This window comes from Astatotilapia calliptera, chromosome 17, assembly GCF_964374335.1.
Source record: "Astatotilapia calliptera chromosome 17, fAstCal68.1, whole genome shotgun sequence".
Taxonomy (NCBI): Eukaryota; Metazoa; Chordata; class Actinopteri; order Cichliformes; family Cichlidae; genus Astatotilapia; species Astatotilapia calliptera.
The window spans coordinates 29,087,998-29,107,040 of NC_137438.1; the positions used below are offsets into that span (position 1 = coordinate 29,087,998).

The 19,043-nt window shown below is 41.0% G+C and overlaps 1 protein-coding gene across 2 annotated transcripts in view; it reads right to left on the minus strand.

Annotated features, from left to right (window-relative positions):
* iqsec3a (IQ motif and Sec7 domain ArfGEF 3a) overlaps window positions 1-19,043 on the minus strand; it is a 120,389-nt gene that overhangs the window by 48,510 nt on the left and 52,836 nt on the right. For both annotated transcript variants that reach the window (XM_026147347.2, XM_026147346.2), the window contains exons 3-4: window positions 10,453-11,089; window positions 603-1,900 (exon numbers count right to left, since the gene is read on the minus strand). In XM_026147347.2, the coding sequence (XP_026003132.2) occupies window positions 603-1,900; window positions 10,453-11,089 (1,935 nt within the window). The remainder of the gene's footprint in view (window positions 1-602; window positions 1,901-10,452; window positions 11,090-19,043) is intronic.

Sequence of the window (19,043 nt, forward strand, 5' to 3'; positions counted from 1 at the left end):
ATGATTAAATGTTTCAATAATTAATTTACTGGTGGTTGGATGTCACCAAGCACACATCTCCAGGGTTCATTGTTTTGTTTTACTTAATACATAAACACAAGTGCATTCCCCATGCACTGCACTGTTACCTTGGTAACATTTTTTTCTTTCTATTTATCACTGCCATATAACCACCTTGCCCCTGTCTGCAGGGCATTTTGGGAAGTTTTTATCTTGTTTTGACTTTGTCACTCTTCACTAGACAGCGAGGGGAACTGGATTCAGAATGAGAGAAAAGGTGCAACACCCCAGACATAAATAAGCTTTCAGAGCACATTTTGTTTTCTTTTTTTCTTCTTCTTCTGCTGATTTTATGAAGGCACGCAGGAAAATACAACAGAAGTTGCAAATGTGGTTGCAGTATGAATACCAGAGTGTTAATATTGGCAATAACTTGAGTAGATCTGAAAAGAACTATATTACTATGACGTAACTTCAACACCCAACAGTTCACTAATTCAAAAGCTATAAATTATACTGAGATTTCATCAACAAACCGGCAGCTGATTTTAATTTCTGTTACCATAGAACTACAAGCACTAATGAATGAATCTGCTACTCACACATTGAAGAGGTTGAGGCCGATGCGGTAGAGGCGTTTCCTCATGACGTCTGTGGACAGAGTGGGTGATTTACAGCTAGCGGGGTTCTCACAGTGGTAGCGTGGCAGGCTGAGGATCATAGCCTGCAATGCTTCCTTGGACGACGCCTCGGACGTTGAGCGTGCCTCCGTCGATGTGCTGCTGCTGCTCATCTGCTCTGAGCTATAGTCTGCTGTCTCAGAGCCACATCTCTTAACATCCAAAGGCTCCACCGCAGGAGAGCTACCCAGCACTATAGTCTCCTGTGGTGGAGGGGCCACAGTTGGTTCTCTTGGTGGTGGCGGTACCACCACAACAACCTCCTCTGGGCTTTGGGGGAATGCCATCTTATCCAGAGGGGTCAGAGGAGGTTGCTCCATCTCCCCAAGCTCTTCTTCAGAAGGAGGTGGCGCAGGGAATTCAACATCCTGCTCGCTGCCTTCTATCTCTGATTCTGGTGGTGGTGGAGGCTCCTGGGGTGGGGGTGGGAGTTCTTTGGGCTCTGCTAGGATGTCTGCAGGTGGAGGAGGGGGTTCTTGTGAAGGACCGGGTGGGATAGGGGCTGGTGCAGAATTTGCTGTCGTGGAAGTGGTGGTGACAGTGCTGGAGGTTCCTTCTTGTTGGGTGCCACTGTTGAGGGTGACAGAAGTGGATGATTCCCTAACTGAAGATGAAACGCGGAAGTTCTGACTGTCAAACTGCACCGTCACATCTCGAAACGCCATCATCAGCTTGCTTGCATTCCTTGAGAGGTCGGTTGGGTCTACGGAGCCCTGATGAATTACAGAGTCTCGCACGTCCCCACCCCCGCCTTCTCCACCACCTCCAACCCCTGCTGCCGCTGCTGCCGCTGCTGCGCTAAAGGAATCGGCACTGAACTGATAGTTGCCGCCTTCTTGGAGTGAACACATGGTCTTCAGACTCCAGTTGCTGAGTGCATCATCTATAGACTTTGCTAATGACTGGACCTGCTCAGTGAAGGAGTCTTCCAGGTCAGTTAGGGTGCCACCAACCGTGGCAGGCAAAGATGGTGAGCGTACCAGTGGGATGCCTGCCAGGTTACAGCCTTCTGCCAGCGCCCGTTCAGCAGAGAAACCCTCCGTATTTTGCACACGGACCTTGCGCAGGGAGATGCGTCGAGGCAGTCGACTCTCCAGAAGTGAATTGCGGATCTTCTCAAAGTTTTTGCTGAGCTGGTACTGGCGGAAGGCAGTCTGGATCTTGCAGGCAGCACGGCGGGAGATGAGGTGTCCGCCGTATTTGTGCTCTAACATTTCGATCTAAAGAAAATGGAAAGAGACATACAGAGCGAAAATAAATTGGTGAAACATTTCTTTTGTGTCAGTGATAGTAAAAGTGAGGACAGCAATTATTAAGACCAAATATGAGAGTCATAGTTGTATAATAATTTTTAAAACTGCAACGAATACAAGATACATGCGAATAGGTAAAAGAGTATTATTATAATTCGACGTTTTTTTGTAAGTGTACAATGCATATAGGCGTGCATTGGTGGAATACTAATCACGAGGAGATTTAAAGAAAAAATAAGTTAATTTAGTTGGAAAAAGAAAAAAAACATTGCCTATTTTTAGATACTAAAGATCAGCAAATCTAAATAATATTGTCATGGTTCAGTAAATGTATTTTCCATGCTGGTTTTGTTATGGATCCTGAATCTGTAACCACACTAATAGCTGAGTCATGGCATCCAGCTATTTCTTCAGCAAACAGAGCTCATAATCTACATGAAGTCCATAGAGAAGTCTTCCACACAACCTTAAATTGTCTGAAACGGAACAGGCCGTTAATCTTGCCTGTGAAAAATTGCTCAAATGCTGTGGGAAATAGATAGAGATGTAATATAGCCTCCCTCATCTGACAGCAGCTCAAACACTAGATGAAACCTCTTTGAGTTTCCCAGAACAATCAGGGTGTGGGTATCTTTGGAAGTGCCTAGAAAGAGCGCTTATCTTTCAAAGTCCTTTTCATTCGCACCAAATCAATGAATATAATTCTGTTGCTCATCTTACTTTATCAAGGGCATTAATGTGGAGGAGATTTCAGCTTTGAAAGAACAGCACCACCGTTTTACAAACAGAACTAGCACGATTTTTGTGAAAGTCTCATTCATGGTGAACGTTTGCCTTGCAGGGACTGAAACACCTACAAAAAACATTGAAAGACTCACCCACTTACTCTCATGAGTGAGTGGGTGACTCTTTCAAAAAACAAAACAAAAAAAACCCCACTCAAGACATTTCTACACATGCACTGCAGCCCTGAACTTTTCTAGACATGAAGCTGCGTGTGAGAACACAAGTGTCTCTGTCACTTCACTAGAACAAAGTCCGTGTGACGTCTGATGGAGTCCACGTTGGCATTGTAGCAGCTAATCGCCTGGTGGATTCACAACAAATACATCCTGCCTGCTGCACGTTCCATCAAGCTTGTCTAAACAAAACTGAATACTTCCAGGACTGAGAACGTAGCTGAAGTTCGGCTGCATGCCAGAAAGGACAGCTGAGGACGATGTCCTGAAGCGATTCTCCTGACTGGAGGTTATGAGTCAACGGCTGCAGATGGGCTACCTTTCAGTCATGTCTGTGAAGCTGGGGCGTCAGTTACACCAGAACCAATTTAGTATCCAGACTGGTGAATGAAAGGGTGAACAAGAAACTCAGGCTACCTCTTTGCCTCGATTCAACTACAAACGAATTCTACCTTGGTCAAATGACTTAACAGCAATATAATTTTATGCAAAATAAGAAGTGGAAAACTGTTTTCCATAAAAAAGAGTTATAGTCCATCACTAAGAAACACAACGAATACATAAATGTTCAAAATATTTTGCATGAAAATGTACTTTATAAAAAGCAAAGTATTCATCTGAGAGAATTCACATCTTTGCTTTTTCCTCCTTTGATTCTCTTACGGATTTAGAGCTGAACTCTTATATCAGAGTGATGTGTACAAGAGGATAAATTTGGTCCGTACAAAATAACCTTCCTGTCAATTCAAATGCAATTGAGTGAATGGTTACTGCAGCTAAGAAGGATCAAATTGTGACTTTCAGCTGCTAATCTGCTTTCCTTTTAGTCCTGGACAAAGTCACCAAACCATCAGACTTCTGCAAAAGAAAAAAAAACACTGATAGGCTGTAATGGCTGTAGGGTTTGCAATTTTTGATAAGTGGGTAATTCAGCAAGATGCAGCCTCTGTCATTGTCATTGGAGGAACCGAATCACATACAAAGCTCTTTAGAATAGTGGAATGACACTGAAAATCCACCTTATCTACTCCATTTACATTTCACTGCAGAGCCTCTGTGAGCAAAGTGAAACGTACTGAGAATATTAAGGTGGAGTTTGAATAGGATGCTGGTTCACAGCTCTACTGTATCTGCTGATGGCGACTTCTCAGTGGCTGTCATCCCTTGCAGACCAGTCGAACTCAGCCTGAATATTCATCGTTTTTTAATCTGGATTGTTCTGTGCTGCATGCACTCTTAATACAACAAGACGTTATCACCATGACTGTGCGGAAACTAAAATAGAGATTGTGTAGTCTTTTTTTTTATAAGACAGGCGCTGAGGTAATATGATTGACCTCGTTACTCGCAGAGGAGTCCCTCATCAAAACAAATTCTGCAGAGTTCCACTGCAGGGGTGCCCTTGAATGCGCAAAAAAGGGCTGTCAGCTTGGCTGCATTTGATTAAATGTAGCAGTCGAGCTTGTTTGTTTTGGCTTCCGCGTAAGCCGGGTCGGGGATGATGAATAAAGCATTTGGGTCACGTTGCTTTCGTTATTAGAGTGCGTATCTGATACACTGTGCCATTCAGATGGAATTACAGCCACCGGGACGAGCTGGAACATGATGGATGGAGGAAGAAAGTGAGGAAAGTAGACAGGATTTGATGGCAGCTCTAACGAGGATTGTGTTGGAACTGCAAATGCTGTGTACCACTTTCACTGGACAGTCCAGTCAAAAGTGCAAAGTGCATGTTTTCAGAACACAGTGCACAGTGCTTCTGTCTGTGTTACCTGTTTTATTTCATCTCTAAGGACCCATCAGACCCAGTAGAAGATGGACCTTTGCAGATTTAGCAACTCTGTCCTTGACCTTCTATGTTAACACTAGTCCAGCTTGGTTTATGGGTACTGAAGCGTACTGGTGTGGCTCTGCACATATGTCAGTGTTACATTCTTCCTCATAAGTTTATTTCTCAGTAGTAATGTGAAGGTAGAGCATAGATGTAGGTGGTACTTGTGTCTTGTTTAACTGCACTGCATAAATATTAAGTTCTTAGAACTATGACTTGAATTCAAAAAGTCTAAAACCTTCAACCTTTTCTTTCTGCCAGTTGGACAAACCATCGTTAATTTGGAGTCAAGTTTCGTGACACAGAGAAAATGTTTTTGATGTGTCTTCCAAAGCCAGCTTGTTGGCTCACTGGTGCAGAGAATAGCATGCAGTGGGCTTTTAACTCACAGCGACTGCCTGCTGTGTCCATTAATGTTACTATAAGACCAGTTACAGTGATGCAAAATGGTTCACTTGGTGACGATTGCACTGGGGAATCTAATAAATTCCAGTTTACTGCTCAGTCAGCAATTGCAGCAAAATATTCAGGAAACTCTGATTTCTTCGTGTGTTAATAAATCCTTAGCTGTCATTTAAAGGGCTGCATGCTAATCCACTGCAAATGTAATGCATGTGGTAAAAGAAAAGGAGACACGTGTATAAAAAAAGATTGGAAGAAAGGTATAGAAAGAGGTGCTGAGACAGATGACCGTGTCAAGAATGGCATTGCTGAAAATCTTCCCCATTAGACCTCTGTCACTTCTACCTCTGATCACTTCACTAAGCGCTGATGAGAGATTATTCTGGAGACACAGTGGTCTGAGACAACGGCGATGGCACCGCTCTCTCACACCACGTCTCTAAATCGATTCTGACGGAGAGATCAGCACCATGCTGACCTCATGTTCCCCTCTGAATGAGGCACACAAAAATGGAGAAAAACCATGCAACACAAAGCGGTGCCACAATGCAGAATATGCAGAATAAAATTAGAGTGTGCAATAACAGATTTTACTTGAACTTTGAGGTGAACAAAAAGAAGAGAAGGGGTATGTAAATATTTGAAGTCAAGGACACGGTCTCTAATCCTCTTGAAGATGACCCATAACAAACAGGGGGTTTAATAGAGGTTTAGCACATTAAGATAATGATCTTACTTAAACACAAGTGCGAATTCAAAATGCAAATTTCAAATATTTTTGGGCTGCGGAGGCAGAGACGGGTTCTCAGCTTCAGATGCTATGGAGATGATAGATATCTTGGTTTGAAATACTTTCTCTGTCTATACATGAAATATTAATACCCAGGGGCTTTGGAAAAGGAATATGTTTTAGTCTGAAAGTTTCTGCTTCAAATAGAAATGTGTCTCAAAACCGAAAGGTCAACTAAAGGTGCAGTACACAGCTTTTTTGTTTTGTTTTGTTTTTACTGGTTGCAAATAAATGCCAGTTGTTGCCATTTAGAGTCAAGTGCCATGATTACTATCTCCACCTCCTTCTACGGTATCATTATCACAAATGGCCTCTTAGAAAAGCCTCATCTATATTCAACTTGTGACATTTAAACCTAATTGTAAAACTATATATGTGAAGGCTTCTTAAAGAATACCAATTACCTTGATAATCAAAAATTAGTTAACCTCACTTATTCATTCCTGCAGAACGTTGAAGACAGCTTTGACTAAAATGCTTTCTAAACACCTTCTTTCAGTGGTAACATTTATCTCTTTTTTATCCACTCAGTTTTTGAGAATCACTCTTATTTGCTTCCTTTCATCTATGAGGCAATATTAGTTTAGCTTAGCTCGGCTTTTTCTGAACACAAAATGTGCTGAACTGTACCTGCAAAGCTAAGTAATGTCATAGACTTGTAAAATACTACCCACCCTGAGATTAAATACTGCCTGTTTTACAGTCCCTATAAATCAAACAGCCCTAAAATACTGATTCGTCGAGTTTCGTCCTTAAACGTGCAGGCACAGACTGAGCTGTGTGAACAAAACTGCAGATGATCTTTTCACATGCTGCAGAATTAAGGGGTGGAAATTCAAACCATGATTATTAGCTTTCATGCTCATGCACAGTCTTACAGCGCAGAAACATCTGCATGATTAATGAGATGATTATATAACAGCAAAACTGGGACACAACTAATGCTGACTGTATGGGTAAATGAGGATGACAATAGAAAAGTCTTGATGTCATCAGAGGATGGAAATCTTTTTAGCTCATGCGTCCTTGACCAAAGTCATTTACAGAAAAAGCTCAGCGGTGACTAAATTTTAATGCAGACACTATCTTAATTTAATAAAAAAATAGAATTACACTGATGGGCCTTGGCCAAACAAAAACTGCAAGGAAAAAGTCCCAGCGTGGCCGAAATCAGATGTAATCCACTGCTGCGGACATCTGCAGAACAATACCCCCCTAAAATTCTAAATTTTGCATGAGCTGTTTAAAGAGAAGAAAAGTGATCATCTTATTGTGGAATGAAAAAAAAAAACTATAAACCCTAACTTGGGTTTTGTGAGATAGATAACATACATTTGCACTTTTTAGTGTATTTATGAGTGAAGGCAGCCCATCAAATCCATTTTCAGTGCTCTTTTTGATTCTTGGGAAATATGAACTGCTGAAGCAGATATTAGCAGCAGCTACTGAGCAGAAGTAAAGGTCACATCACCTCATTATAAAACAAAGTGCTGTGCATTCTGCATGAGTTGTTTACTTCTTCAAGACCTCTCCATTTTATGAGCAACTTAAAGTACACACAGTTGTGTGTGACTAGGATTGTAGCTAGAAGAGTTTAAATTGACAAAAATTAACTGAAAGGGCAGAAAGAAAATGTTTGGAGACTATATTCCCCGCCCTTCTATGTGCACACATGGGAAACCAGCAGAGCTGTAGCAAGAACCCCCCAGGTAACACAGCAGAACAAGCAGGTGTAAGTGTAGAGAAAGCATCAGTGACAACAGATATGACACTGATTAAGTCAGACAGCATGAAAATGCCAAGCCTGAGTGGAGCAGGGTTGCAAAGGGGCTTGCAGGTATGCAGCAACTTTAGGCAGGCAACGCAAAAGGCTCATCTTATATGAGTGAGCCATGAGCAAAACAAATATAATGTACATTTCCATGTAAGTGTATGTATTATTACATGGATTGACTAGTATTTAAATTTAAACCATTACGTATTTAAATTTAACCTTATTTAGAGAGAAAAAGTAATAGGGGGATCTGGAGGTTGAACGCTAAACTAAAGTGAGTTAATGCTCAAATACTTCATCATGAGGTCCTTCCCCAGTTATCAAGGTATCGCCCCACAGATCCAATTACTCTGACATTGATCTGGAGATCCATCAAGCCCCCTGCACCCCAGGTTGTACAGACAGAAGATCAATCTAGCTGATCACGTATCTCAAGCCTTGTTGACAGGGAGATCACAGGAAAGGGGGACCTTCAGATGTAAGATTAAAAGAGAGAAAATGGAAGTGAGAAGGAGACGTTAAGGTTAAAAGAATCATGAGCCTCAATTAGAGAAGTGACAACTGAGGAAATGCAATCAAAACTGAATGAAATGGAGCTGACAGAGAGCGAATATGGAAAAACTATCCAGCTCAGACATATTAGTTTCAGTGGCTTGGAATGAATGCTTTGCTGGCTTATCTGGCAGTTTTCTGTGTGTTCTTCTCACTCTGCGAATTTAAATATGTATTGGCAGAGAAGGACACAATCCAAATGACATCTCCCCTGTCACCTGTGAGCAAATTTCCTTTCAGAGTGTGTCACTGGTGCTCTGACTCTGAGAAACACTTAATACTAGAGCGACCATGTTTACTGATTGTTCTGGGTTATTGATTAAGCGCAGCCAAGCGTGCCGCACAGCACTTACAGGGACAGTAATAGAAGTCAAGACTTGAGGGACCGAGGTGTACCTTGAAAAGAAACAAATTGAACCAAGGGACTCGGAATACCTGAAAAAAATACCTGCATGAAGTACATTACAGTGGCTCAAGTCTGACAAGTTTCTGCTTGAAATACAGAGGATCCCAGCGAAATTAGTATTGCACATTAATATAGGGAAGCAATTTGAAAAGGAAACTCGGAAAAACGAATAGATTTGGGGGGCCTGGATATAGTTTACACTTGATATTACAACTTCCACAAGGCAGTTTAAAGGAGTCTTGGATGGCTTTCTTTCAAAATCATAACTTCAAATCTGGATTCACATTCAAAACACAGATTCTACTACTGCAGCTCTTTTTTGCTCATTTGTTTGTTTTCTTTTAGCAGAAAGGGAGTGCTTAGCTAGTTAGCAGTAGGAAGCTGGGTGAGCAAGATCCCTCTACAGTGTTACTTGCTTTATACATTACACCTTGACACACCAAAACTGGAGCACATGTGCAGTGTGTTAATGCAGTTATTGTTTATATAGCTCTGTTAAAATGGCGCAAAAAAAGACCAGATCCACAAACACTGATTGAGAAGTGCACTTCACCTTAGCAGATGGTGAAGCCTAGCCAACAGCCAGCCCACTGACCACACCCCTAATGATGCATCAGTAACTTCAAGCCCTAATAATTTAACAAGTTAGCTATGAAAACATCCATCCCCAGTACAATTGTCGTGAAACGGAAAATTAACTAGAGAGACAACAGAATATACGGCTGTAAACAGGTTTATTTTAGCTTTAAAGTTGGCCATGCTTTTATCAGCATCTATAGTTACTGACTCTCTTTGAAAGGCTGTAAATAAACAGCAGTTTATGGAAATGCATTTTTCAGCCCTCAAGGGTGCTTTTCTTACAGGCTGAATCTAAAATGGATCTAAAATTCAGTGGAGGGCCCTTTTACATAATCAATCCAGCACAAAAACGGTGAGGAGCCCCTCAGGTAGGGGCCTTACCTGCCATCTTACCTTGTCGAAGCTCGATGGACTGAAGAATGTTGTTTAGATGGATGATAATGAAAATTAATGTTTGATGGCTCTTGATGATTATGTAATGTAGATGATATCTGAGCTCCTGATGAACAGCGTGATAAGAACACAGACACGAGAACATGAAAATGCACGTAGAAAAACAGTCACTTTTTACAGTTCAGGACAAAGTCGGTTTAACTCGCTGCAATGAAATGTGCTTTTATTCTCCACAAATGTTAAGGCTTTTCACCATCCACTGATTAATATAAAGCATTAGAAAATATACAAATTTTAAAGGAGTCATGCAAATACAAACTTGCATTTTGTGACATTGTTTTTACTTCGACTTTGATAGGTAATTGTGCATCCTTGCTAGAATAGTAAAGCAGCCTGCACCTGAAAACTGTTTAGTGTAGTCTCAGAAAATCACAGTTTGAAAAAAACAATCCGGTTTTGGTGATGAAGACAACTGACGATGTCAATGAAGTGATGACATGGCATTGATGATGATGGTTTATGATAATGGAGAAAAGGAAATATTTTTGACAGCCCATAAGCGGTAATAGGGATCAATACATCGAACGAACAAAAACATAAATGAACAAATTTAAAAAATTAAAATAAAATTAAAAAGTCAGACACCAGCTTTGACCACAAACCACCTGACCTTCTCTTCAGACAAAAAAAACGAAACACCACAAAAATGTCAGACCACAGGACGTACAATACACACAAGCCAAGCTACTGCACCTCCTGCCCTCCCCCTCCCTCTCCCAAACACAACACACCAACACTCAACCCGCCCCCTCCCAACCCCAACACAACCCTACCTGCTTATTTTTGAGGTCAAGCGAGAGCTCATAGTCAGAGGCGGCGGAGTGCGAGCCGGCCCCGTTGCGCTGCACCCTCAAGGGCGAGGCTGTGTGGTGCAGACTGGCTCTCCTCCCCGGGCCACCTCCTTTTGCTCCTCCCCCTTCCTCGTCCTCTTCCTCCTGTGCTGCTTCACCCTCGCGTGGCTTGGCCTGCGCCTCCTCTACCTCTTGCTTTGTCTTTGCCTCCACAACTTCTTCTGACTCTTGATTCTCTTTCTCTGCAACCGTCTGCTCCTCTCGGCAAGGCGAAGGGGCTTTAGGGGCTTCCTGTGGGGCCGCCTCGCTCAGAGCCTTGACTTGCGGCTGAGGCTCGGGCTCTGGTGCAGGCTGGGCTTTCGGCTCAGGTTCTGGCTGAGGTTTGACTTCGGGTTGGGGTTGGGGTTGAGGTTGAGGTTGAATCTGCGGTTGGGGCTCAGTCTGTGGTTGGGGCTGTGCTGGCTGAGTCTGTGGCTGAGTCTCTTGCTGCTGTTGTTGGGGCTGCGGTTGCAGTTCGGGTTGCGGCTGTAGCTGTGGCTGTGACTGGGCCTCACTCTGCAGCTCTCCTTCTCCTCCCTTCCCTTCCTGAACCATAGACGAGTCTGGAGAAAGGTCATCGCTGCAGAAAGGAGGAGAAAATGCAGAGTGAGGTGTCTGCTGCATCCGTGGTGAGCTCTGACCTCTTCTCCAGGCTGCCTGGGTTAGTGGTAAGATGTTGACCCTTTCTCTCTTTTTTCTTTTTTGTGCCTCATCACTCAACAGTTCATCTGTCTGCCTGCTCTGTTATGAATGCCTTTCTTGTCTGTCTAGACACTGACAGACAATGAAAACCAGGAAAACATAAAGCACAGAGCAGCTTATAAAACCACAGTGTACAAAAGTTTAAAAAAAAAGAAAGAAAAAGATCAAGGCATTACTTCTTACAGCAAAATCTTTAGAAGAGAAAATGTGAAAAAAACAAGATAGTTAACAGCCAATAGTGACACACGCTCCCACACACACAGACGTAGGGGGGACAGTCATGCAGCCAAAACAAATGTCACTAAATGTGTGCCTGCTTGTGTGAATACTTGTATGTTGGAGTGTACTGTAGGTGTCGTTTTACACTTTAAAACAAAAAGAGGTGTAATAGGCATGTAATATACAGGAACAAATAATATATTTATATACTTTTTGTCCACATAGCAAATACCAGCTGTTTCTCTAATCATCCAATGTGTTTAAAGACATTTTGATCTAACTGACATCACCTTGAGAGCAGTTTTCAATGCTCCCTTGTCAGCTGATAGAAGAACATGACTAAGCAGTCATGTTAGTGGCTCAGTAAGGCTGCACTTAATCTGCCAGTATCATTTATCAGGAGTGCTTGTCAGACGGTCAAGAAGCTTCTGAAACACCTTTCCGTCACACCCTGATAACCGGGGCATTGGGATGTTCAAATGGAAATGCACACACACTGGCATCTGTGTTGAAGATAAAAGTAAGCATGGTTTAAACTGCTCTCACTGCCAATTTTTCTTTCTTTCAGTTGGACTATTTCTGCCACTTTGAGACATACAAAAAAGTGCCTTCAAGAAAAAAAAAGTGATATTGACCACAAACCAAGCTGTGTAGAGTGTAGCTCTTATTTTAGCACACATGTGCCTTTAAACACATGGGACTGACTAATCTTTGATTACATATTGATGAAGTTTGAAAGACATTTCAACGTTTCTGTTTATTATAAGAACAACATGTATCAGCAGATTTTCCTGAAAGACTTACTTTGAATTTGTGCCGGTTTTGCACACCAGCTAAAAGTAACTGTGATAACAAGATAAGACTCCCCCCCCCCGTTATTGGATTTGGTGATAAGAATTGAATCACTGAGCATAAAATCACCACTTTTCATGCAGAACTTCAGAAGAAAGTCAACACGATTTTTCTTCAGAGGAAGACAAAGGGCAACAACAACAATAAACTTTTAGTTTGTGTCTTAAGTGTCTGTCTAAAAAAAGCCTTCATTAATAATAGCATACTTATATACTGCATTTCTGCTAATGTAGAGAGTTAATAATTACAAAAAAAAAAGATCCCTTGATGGCGACAAAAACCTGTCTGCCGCCTTCTTCTGCACAAGAGGCCTGGGTCTCATATATATATATATATATATATATATATATATATATATATACGGCAGCACATAATAGGCTTGACAAAAAAGTATTCTGGTAATGGGTATAGCTAGGTCTGCTACTTCTAAAATAGAGCTTATATGAGCAATGAATAATGAAGAGGGAAAGTGTGCTTCTTCAACATTCAGCTGCAGGTGAGCTTTTTCTCATGCAGAAAATAGACCTGCCTGGAAAAAACAGAAGACTTCTTTTAGGGGAAGAGAGCCTGCCATGATCCCTGCTTACAATGTTTCCTTTCATTGTTATGAATCTAAATGTAGTCGTCCCGATTTGCATTTTGCTAGAGCCCCCGTTATGGTGAGAGATATTAAGACAACCAACAGGCGGCATGCAGCTGGATTAAAGTCAGATTCCGATAAAAGGAACAAAAAAAAGAAGGAACAGGTGATCAAAGGGAATTATTTTTGAAGAGGCACAAATAACCATGAAAAACGAACGCATATATATATATATATATATGCAGTTTTCCTGCTGCTCTGTCTTTCCCAGGTAAGGGGATTGAGCTGTTCTATGAATCAAGGTGACTGACAAGGCAAGGACAAGGTCTGGATGCTTCCTCTAATTTCCCAGTTTTTCCACATGTCAGTTCTGAAGATGGATGAGCGCAGTGGCCTCCATGCTTTTCATCCAGAATACAATTATAGTGTCCACTGACATCTCCTGCTCTCACTGCCGTGATTGCGAACAGGCCGGTACGGTGGTGTGACGCGAGTTTGGGGCCGTCTGCTAATGCTGCATGCTGGGCTACAACCGCTAATATCACTCTCATAGAAAGGGAATCTCCACTTGTGTAAAATAAAAAGACAATCCATCCACCTTAAACAATCTGAATGAAATTCAGTACAGTTTTATAACATTTAGAAGGTAAAAGAAGGCAAAATACTATACAATGTACAGGTGTTAAATTGAATCGGGATGCATGAGAGAGTAGTTTTCCTTTGACTTATTTTGCAGTATTACAAAGTCTGGAAACATCTCTATGAATATATGCATGTCTTTATATGTAAGGACAGGCCCTTTGTTTCTGTACTGCATGAAGTAATAGTACAGAAGTCAGCAAAATGTACTTACTGCATCAAAGGAAAATAAGATATTCTACAGAGAGCTTGGTGACTGATATATTATCATACTCTACACTCTCTTACAGAATATAAAGTACCATATTGTTCCTTCAGCGGTACAATGGCTTGTCACTAGGGCTGTATCCCCCTAAGGTACTCCTTTTCTACCCTTGACAGGCTGTTTGTATCTCACAGAAACCGATCTTAAAGCTCCGGTGTCAATTTTGCACCTTAATGCTACAGCACAAAAATGAACCTGGATACAGGAGTGTGCATTCTATTCTTCTTTTGTATATATCATTCTTTAATCAATACTCATTCAGATTCTTGGAAACGAACTCACAGCTGTATAGCACTTCCCTTGTCTTATACAGCACTCAAAGCTTTATCACATGTGCAGCTACAGCCAACTTAAACTATTTAGCATAACATGGATGTCATTGGACAGACACATGGATGAACACCACTTGGCACAGGGAAAACACTAACTTCTATCTAACTTAAATGAATAAGAAAACTGGAAAGCCATAAAATCTCCAAGTACAAAATGTTTTGTAATTTCTGCCTGGGAAAAGTACAGGAGTTACCTTGAACTCTGGTCACTAGGGTGCATTTGTATAGAAACTGGACAGAAACTGACTTTTGCTGTACCCTTATTTCTAAGAGTGCTTATCAGGTTACTTAATTGTTAATATTGTGTGTCAAAAGTACTAGTACTATTTTAGCCCGGAGACACCCTCCAAAGAGTTAAAAGATAAATCTGAGACGTAGGGATGGGTACTGGTATCCGGTGCCATACATAAACGGTAGTAACCAGACCGAAAAGCAGCGCACATTTTGGTGCTTTATTTCTGTGCTTTTTTTCCCCTGAGATGTCATACACTTTGGATTCTAGCCAATCATTTTACCTTTCCAAGGATAGTAGGCGGGCCCAGGTACGTACGTTCTTTTAGAGCAGAGCTACAAATTAAAAATGCCCAAGGTGAAGCCGTCAAAAGTCTTGCTGTACTTCACAGCAAAAGATGCAAACTCAGCAGCCTGCCACAAGTGCTTTAAGGTGATACTGTGCAAAGGAGGTAACACCTCGAATCTGATGAAGTTAAACTTTGATCACAAGCTAAAAAGGTCAAACACCACAGTTATCATATAGTTTTTGAGATTCATTAGAAATCTTAGCCAGATGACTCCACAGGCTCATCACAGTGTGGCAATATCCACATTATGGAAGAGTGTCTCTATCCCGCTTACAGCTTCGGTATGAGAAACAGGGCAATCCTTCTGTTCATGATAAGAGGCTAAATGAAAGAAAATGTCTGAAATGCAAGAATACCAATCAGGAAGGTGCGGGTTGTCTCTGTTCCAAATGGACTATTTTATTTCAGTTTATGATAGCTCACATACAGTCCATATTCTGAAACAATGATTCTCTAGATATCAATTATTGTTTCCATTTAAATGTTAATTAACTGGGCACCCTGCAAGATTTATTCATGTTTTCCAATAAAAATTGACCTTCAAGTACTCAAGGTATAGTTTAAATTGGACCTTTTCATTTCATCTCAATATTCATTTATCTTTTTCTAATCTTCCATTTCCATCACTGGAAAGTTATTAGATTGGTTAATTAGTCTAATTCCTTGCTTTACTTAGACTAATTTAATTACTGCATTTTGGGGTGATTTCCCACCTATAGTTTATTTATTCTGGTCCGAATAGTTGATGGGTTTGCAAACTTGTGGCTTTTCCCCATGGTTTGTTGTGTTTTTACACAGTGAAAAATCCAAGTGTACCCCAAGCAAATAAAAATGCGTCACTACACATCAAGTTAGACTATTCAGTTCTTTTATTGCAGAAGCGTCTGGGGCAGGAGCAATAAAAGTAAATACTGGAAGAAGGTGTTGTACCTGCAATATAGGAGAACATGGAGAATTTAGGTTCATTTCACAGCTAGTTGCTAGACCATACAGACCTTTGCGCATCTATAGTAGCTTGCTGCATTACATTAAAGCATATGTGGCTATGGGAAGTTTTGGGAACTGCACCGGGACCACCTCCTCAAAAGGGTCTCGGTGCACTTGCTCAAATGCGATTACCGTGTTAAATGGACTAAACACAGCAGGTATGAAAACACCCTTAATAAAAGATACAAAAGCAGGTCCATCAACATGCTTTCACCTTCTCGTGTTAATGTTGTGAATTTAATTACGGTGATGCTTCCCAACAAAAAGGTAAAGTAATAAGATAGGAAAAATGACATCAGTAAGTCCCATCAGCGTGTGCCCCTAAAGCATCAAAGTTCTTTTGGCCTCATGGCAATCTTAGTTTCCCTCTAAAAAGCCTCCTGAGTGGCTCAGAAGCAGCTGTGCTCCATTTCTGAGTCCTAGCAAAGGAACATCAAGGAGATGCATTTTGGAGATGCTGCTCCACTGATATCCATTATTTCTGCTGTTAGGTAAAAGGGAGCAAAAGGGTAGCGGCAAAGAAATCTGTGTTCTTCCGACACGAAGCAACACTGACTGCAGGCAACATGGAAGTATATCAGGTTTTAAAGTCCAGGGTATCGGTAATTCATTCACACTGGCTGCCACATCTAAGATGTAAGCAAAAAAGAGCACATGCATTTGGAAGATGTAAAATTATTTAAGTTAAATGGAAGAGAATAATCTGGGGGTACTTTTTCTATTAAAGCATGGTATGTTTAGTTTCAGGCTGAGATGAAGAACAATTAAAGGAACTGTCACTTTTTGGAAATACCCATTTGCTAAGCAGTTTTAAAGTTTTTATACATAAAATTTTGTTGGGGATAAAACAAATGAGATATCTGGCGATTCTGTGAGCACTAGAAGTTTTCCTATGTCTGTGCTCAACTTCTCTAACCAGCTTTTGTGATGTTTCAGATCAGCTGAAGTGTGAAACTAAAGTAAAATACTGAAAAAAAACTCACTGAAAAGCCTTCAGCTAATCCAAAATGCTGCAGCAAGCGTGCTGACAGGGACTAGAAAGAGAGAACATATTTCTCCTGTTTTGGCTTCCCTTCATTGGCTTCCTGTTAAATCCAGAATTGAATTCAAAATCCTGCTTCTCACAAACAAGGTCTTAAATAATCAGGCCCCATCATATCTTAATGACCTTGTAGTACCATATCACCCTATTAGAGCACTTCGCTCTCGCTCTGCAGGCCTACTTGTTGTTCCTAGAGTATTTAAAAGTAGAATGGGAGGGAGAGCCTTCAGTTTTCAGGCCCTTCTTCTGTGGAACCAGCTTCCAGTTTGGATTCGGGAGACAGACACTATCTCTACTTTCAAGATTAGGCTTAAAACTTTCCTTTTTGCTAAAGCATATAGTTAGGGCTGGACCAGGTGACCCTGAATCCTCCCTTAGTTATGCTGCAATAGACGTAGGCTGCCGGGGGATTCCCATGATGCATTGAGTTTTTCCTTTCCAGTCACCTTTCTCACTCACTATGTGTTAATAGACCTCTCTGCATTGAATAATATCTGTTATTAACCTCTGTCTCTCTTCCACAGCATGTCTTTTATCCTGTCTTCCTTCTCTCACCCAAACCGGTCGCAGCAGATGGCCGCCCCTCCCTGAGCCTGGTTCTGCCGGAGGTTTCTTCCTGTTAAAAGGGAGTTTTTCCTTCCCACTGTTGCCAAAGTGCTTGCTCATAGGGGGGTCATATGATTGTTGGGTTTTTCTCTGTATCTATGAAGCGCCTTGAGGCGACTTTTGTTGTGATTTGGCGCTATATAAATAAAATTGAATTGAATTGAATGGAAAATTTTAAAGTGTAGCTGCTATAGTCTGCAAACTATTACACTGCTGTATATAGAATGTAAGCTTTGCAATTCAATACATCCAGTTTTTTTTGTTTCATTTTAAAAAAATTTATTTTTAATACAATTGTATTTGCAGTTCATTAAATAAAACGAATAAATACATTACTGTGTAAAAGTTTTGAAGCACCACTTATTTCTTTATATTTTAAGTAATCTCAAGCAACAATTTTCCAGGGCTTGTGAAGCTCTTTTTAAAGGTTTTCTTTGGATGACTCTAGGAATAGGAATAGGAATGACTCTAGTAAATACCAGACTACTAAATACTGTGACGCTACTGTAAGCAATGTACAGTATGTTAATGTTAATAGTTTTCCCAAAACATCCTGATTTACAGTATTCAACTGCATTCGTGAAGAAAGCTTTACAGTAAATTGTTACAGTTGACTCTTGGCAAGAAAGCAAATATGAAGAAATGTAAACCTATTACAAGTTTAGGAACAATGAAAGGAAACTCGAATTCAGAAATAAGCTATACCAGTCAGTTCTGTGGAGATTATCCATTACAGGGACTGTTTCATTTGGATTAAAGTTTCCACTGTAATGGTGGGTGGTTAGAAGGCGTGGGGGCCTTAATAGATTGATGTTAATGCTTGGGTTACTTTATTTTTCAAGATTTATTCAACTAGAAAAGTGCACCATAAGCACATTTTCACTGTAAAAACTGGGGTTCAGGAGGGTCAAAGAAAGTTAATGTTATTTGGACAGACGATGACATCAGTGACAACATTCTTTAAATAAGCGATGCACTGATTATGTTCCCGCTGTGAACTCAGTTGCCTCATGCTAGTTTTACTTGATCATTAACCTTGACCGCAGAGCTTTTGCTGCATCATCCCCACAGAGGTGTGCAGCAGGAGAGATGAGTTATTGGACTGTGTGACCATTGGGGTTCAAAGGGTCTATCCTCTGGTGGACTGCAGCCAAGGAGTTGCTGAAGAGGGCATTATGTGAACAAAACCACATCAGCAGAAGTCACAGCAAATAACATCCGCGAAGAAGAAGCTAAGTTATGGTTGCTTGAATTTAGAAGAGCGGCTTGCACTGAACATGTGTATTGTCAGTTAGCAAGCATTTTATTTTTGGCTTAATTTTCTTTGTACTTAAATCATTCCTTAAATTAAACAGAAATGAATTCCCTTGTCACCTCTGCTGAATTCCTCTTCACTCAGTGCCTACCCTATGTTTCTCATACTGCTCCCAGAGAATTAATCAGTTCATCAGGCAGAAAACAAGGGCAGGCTGAAGAGCAGAAGCCTCTGCATAAATAAGCATATTTCTCCCTTCGAATGCATGGTGAGGATGATGTATGGAGCAAATTTGCTCAAGTGTATTTGAAATTCATCACAGTCGCTGCAAACAGGGAATGCATGACTTAGTGTCATATGTACAAAAGAGACTTGAAGCTGAACAGGAGGGCACTGAGGAAAAGCTGAGGAAAAACTGATTTTCTTACGTTTTCCAGGTTATTGTGCTGCACACTTAAGCCAAAGAAATATGCT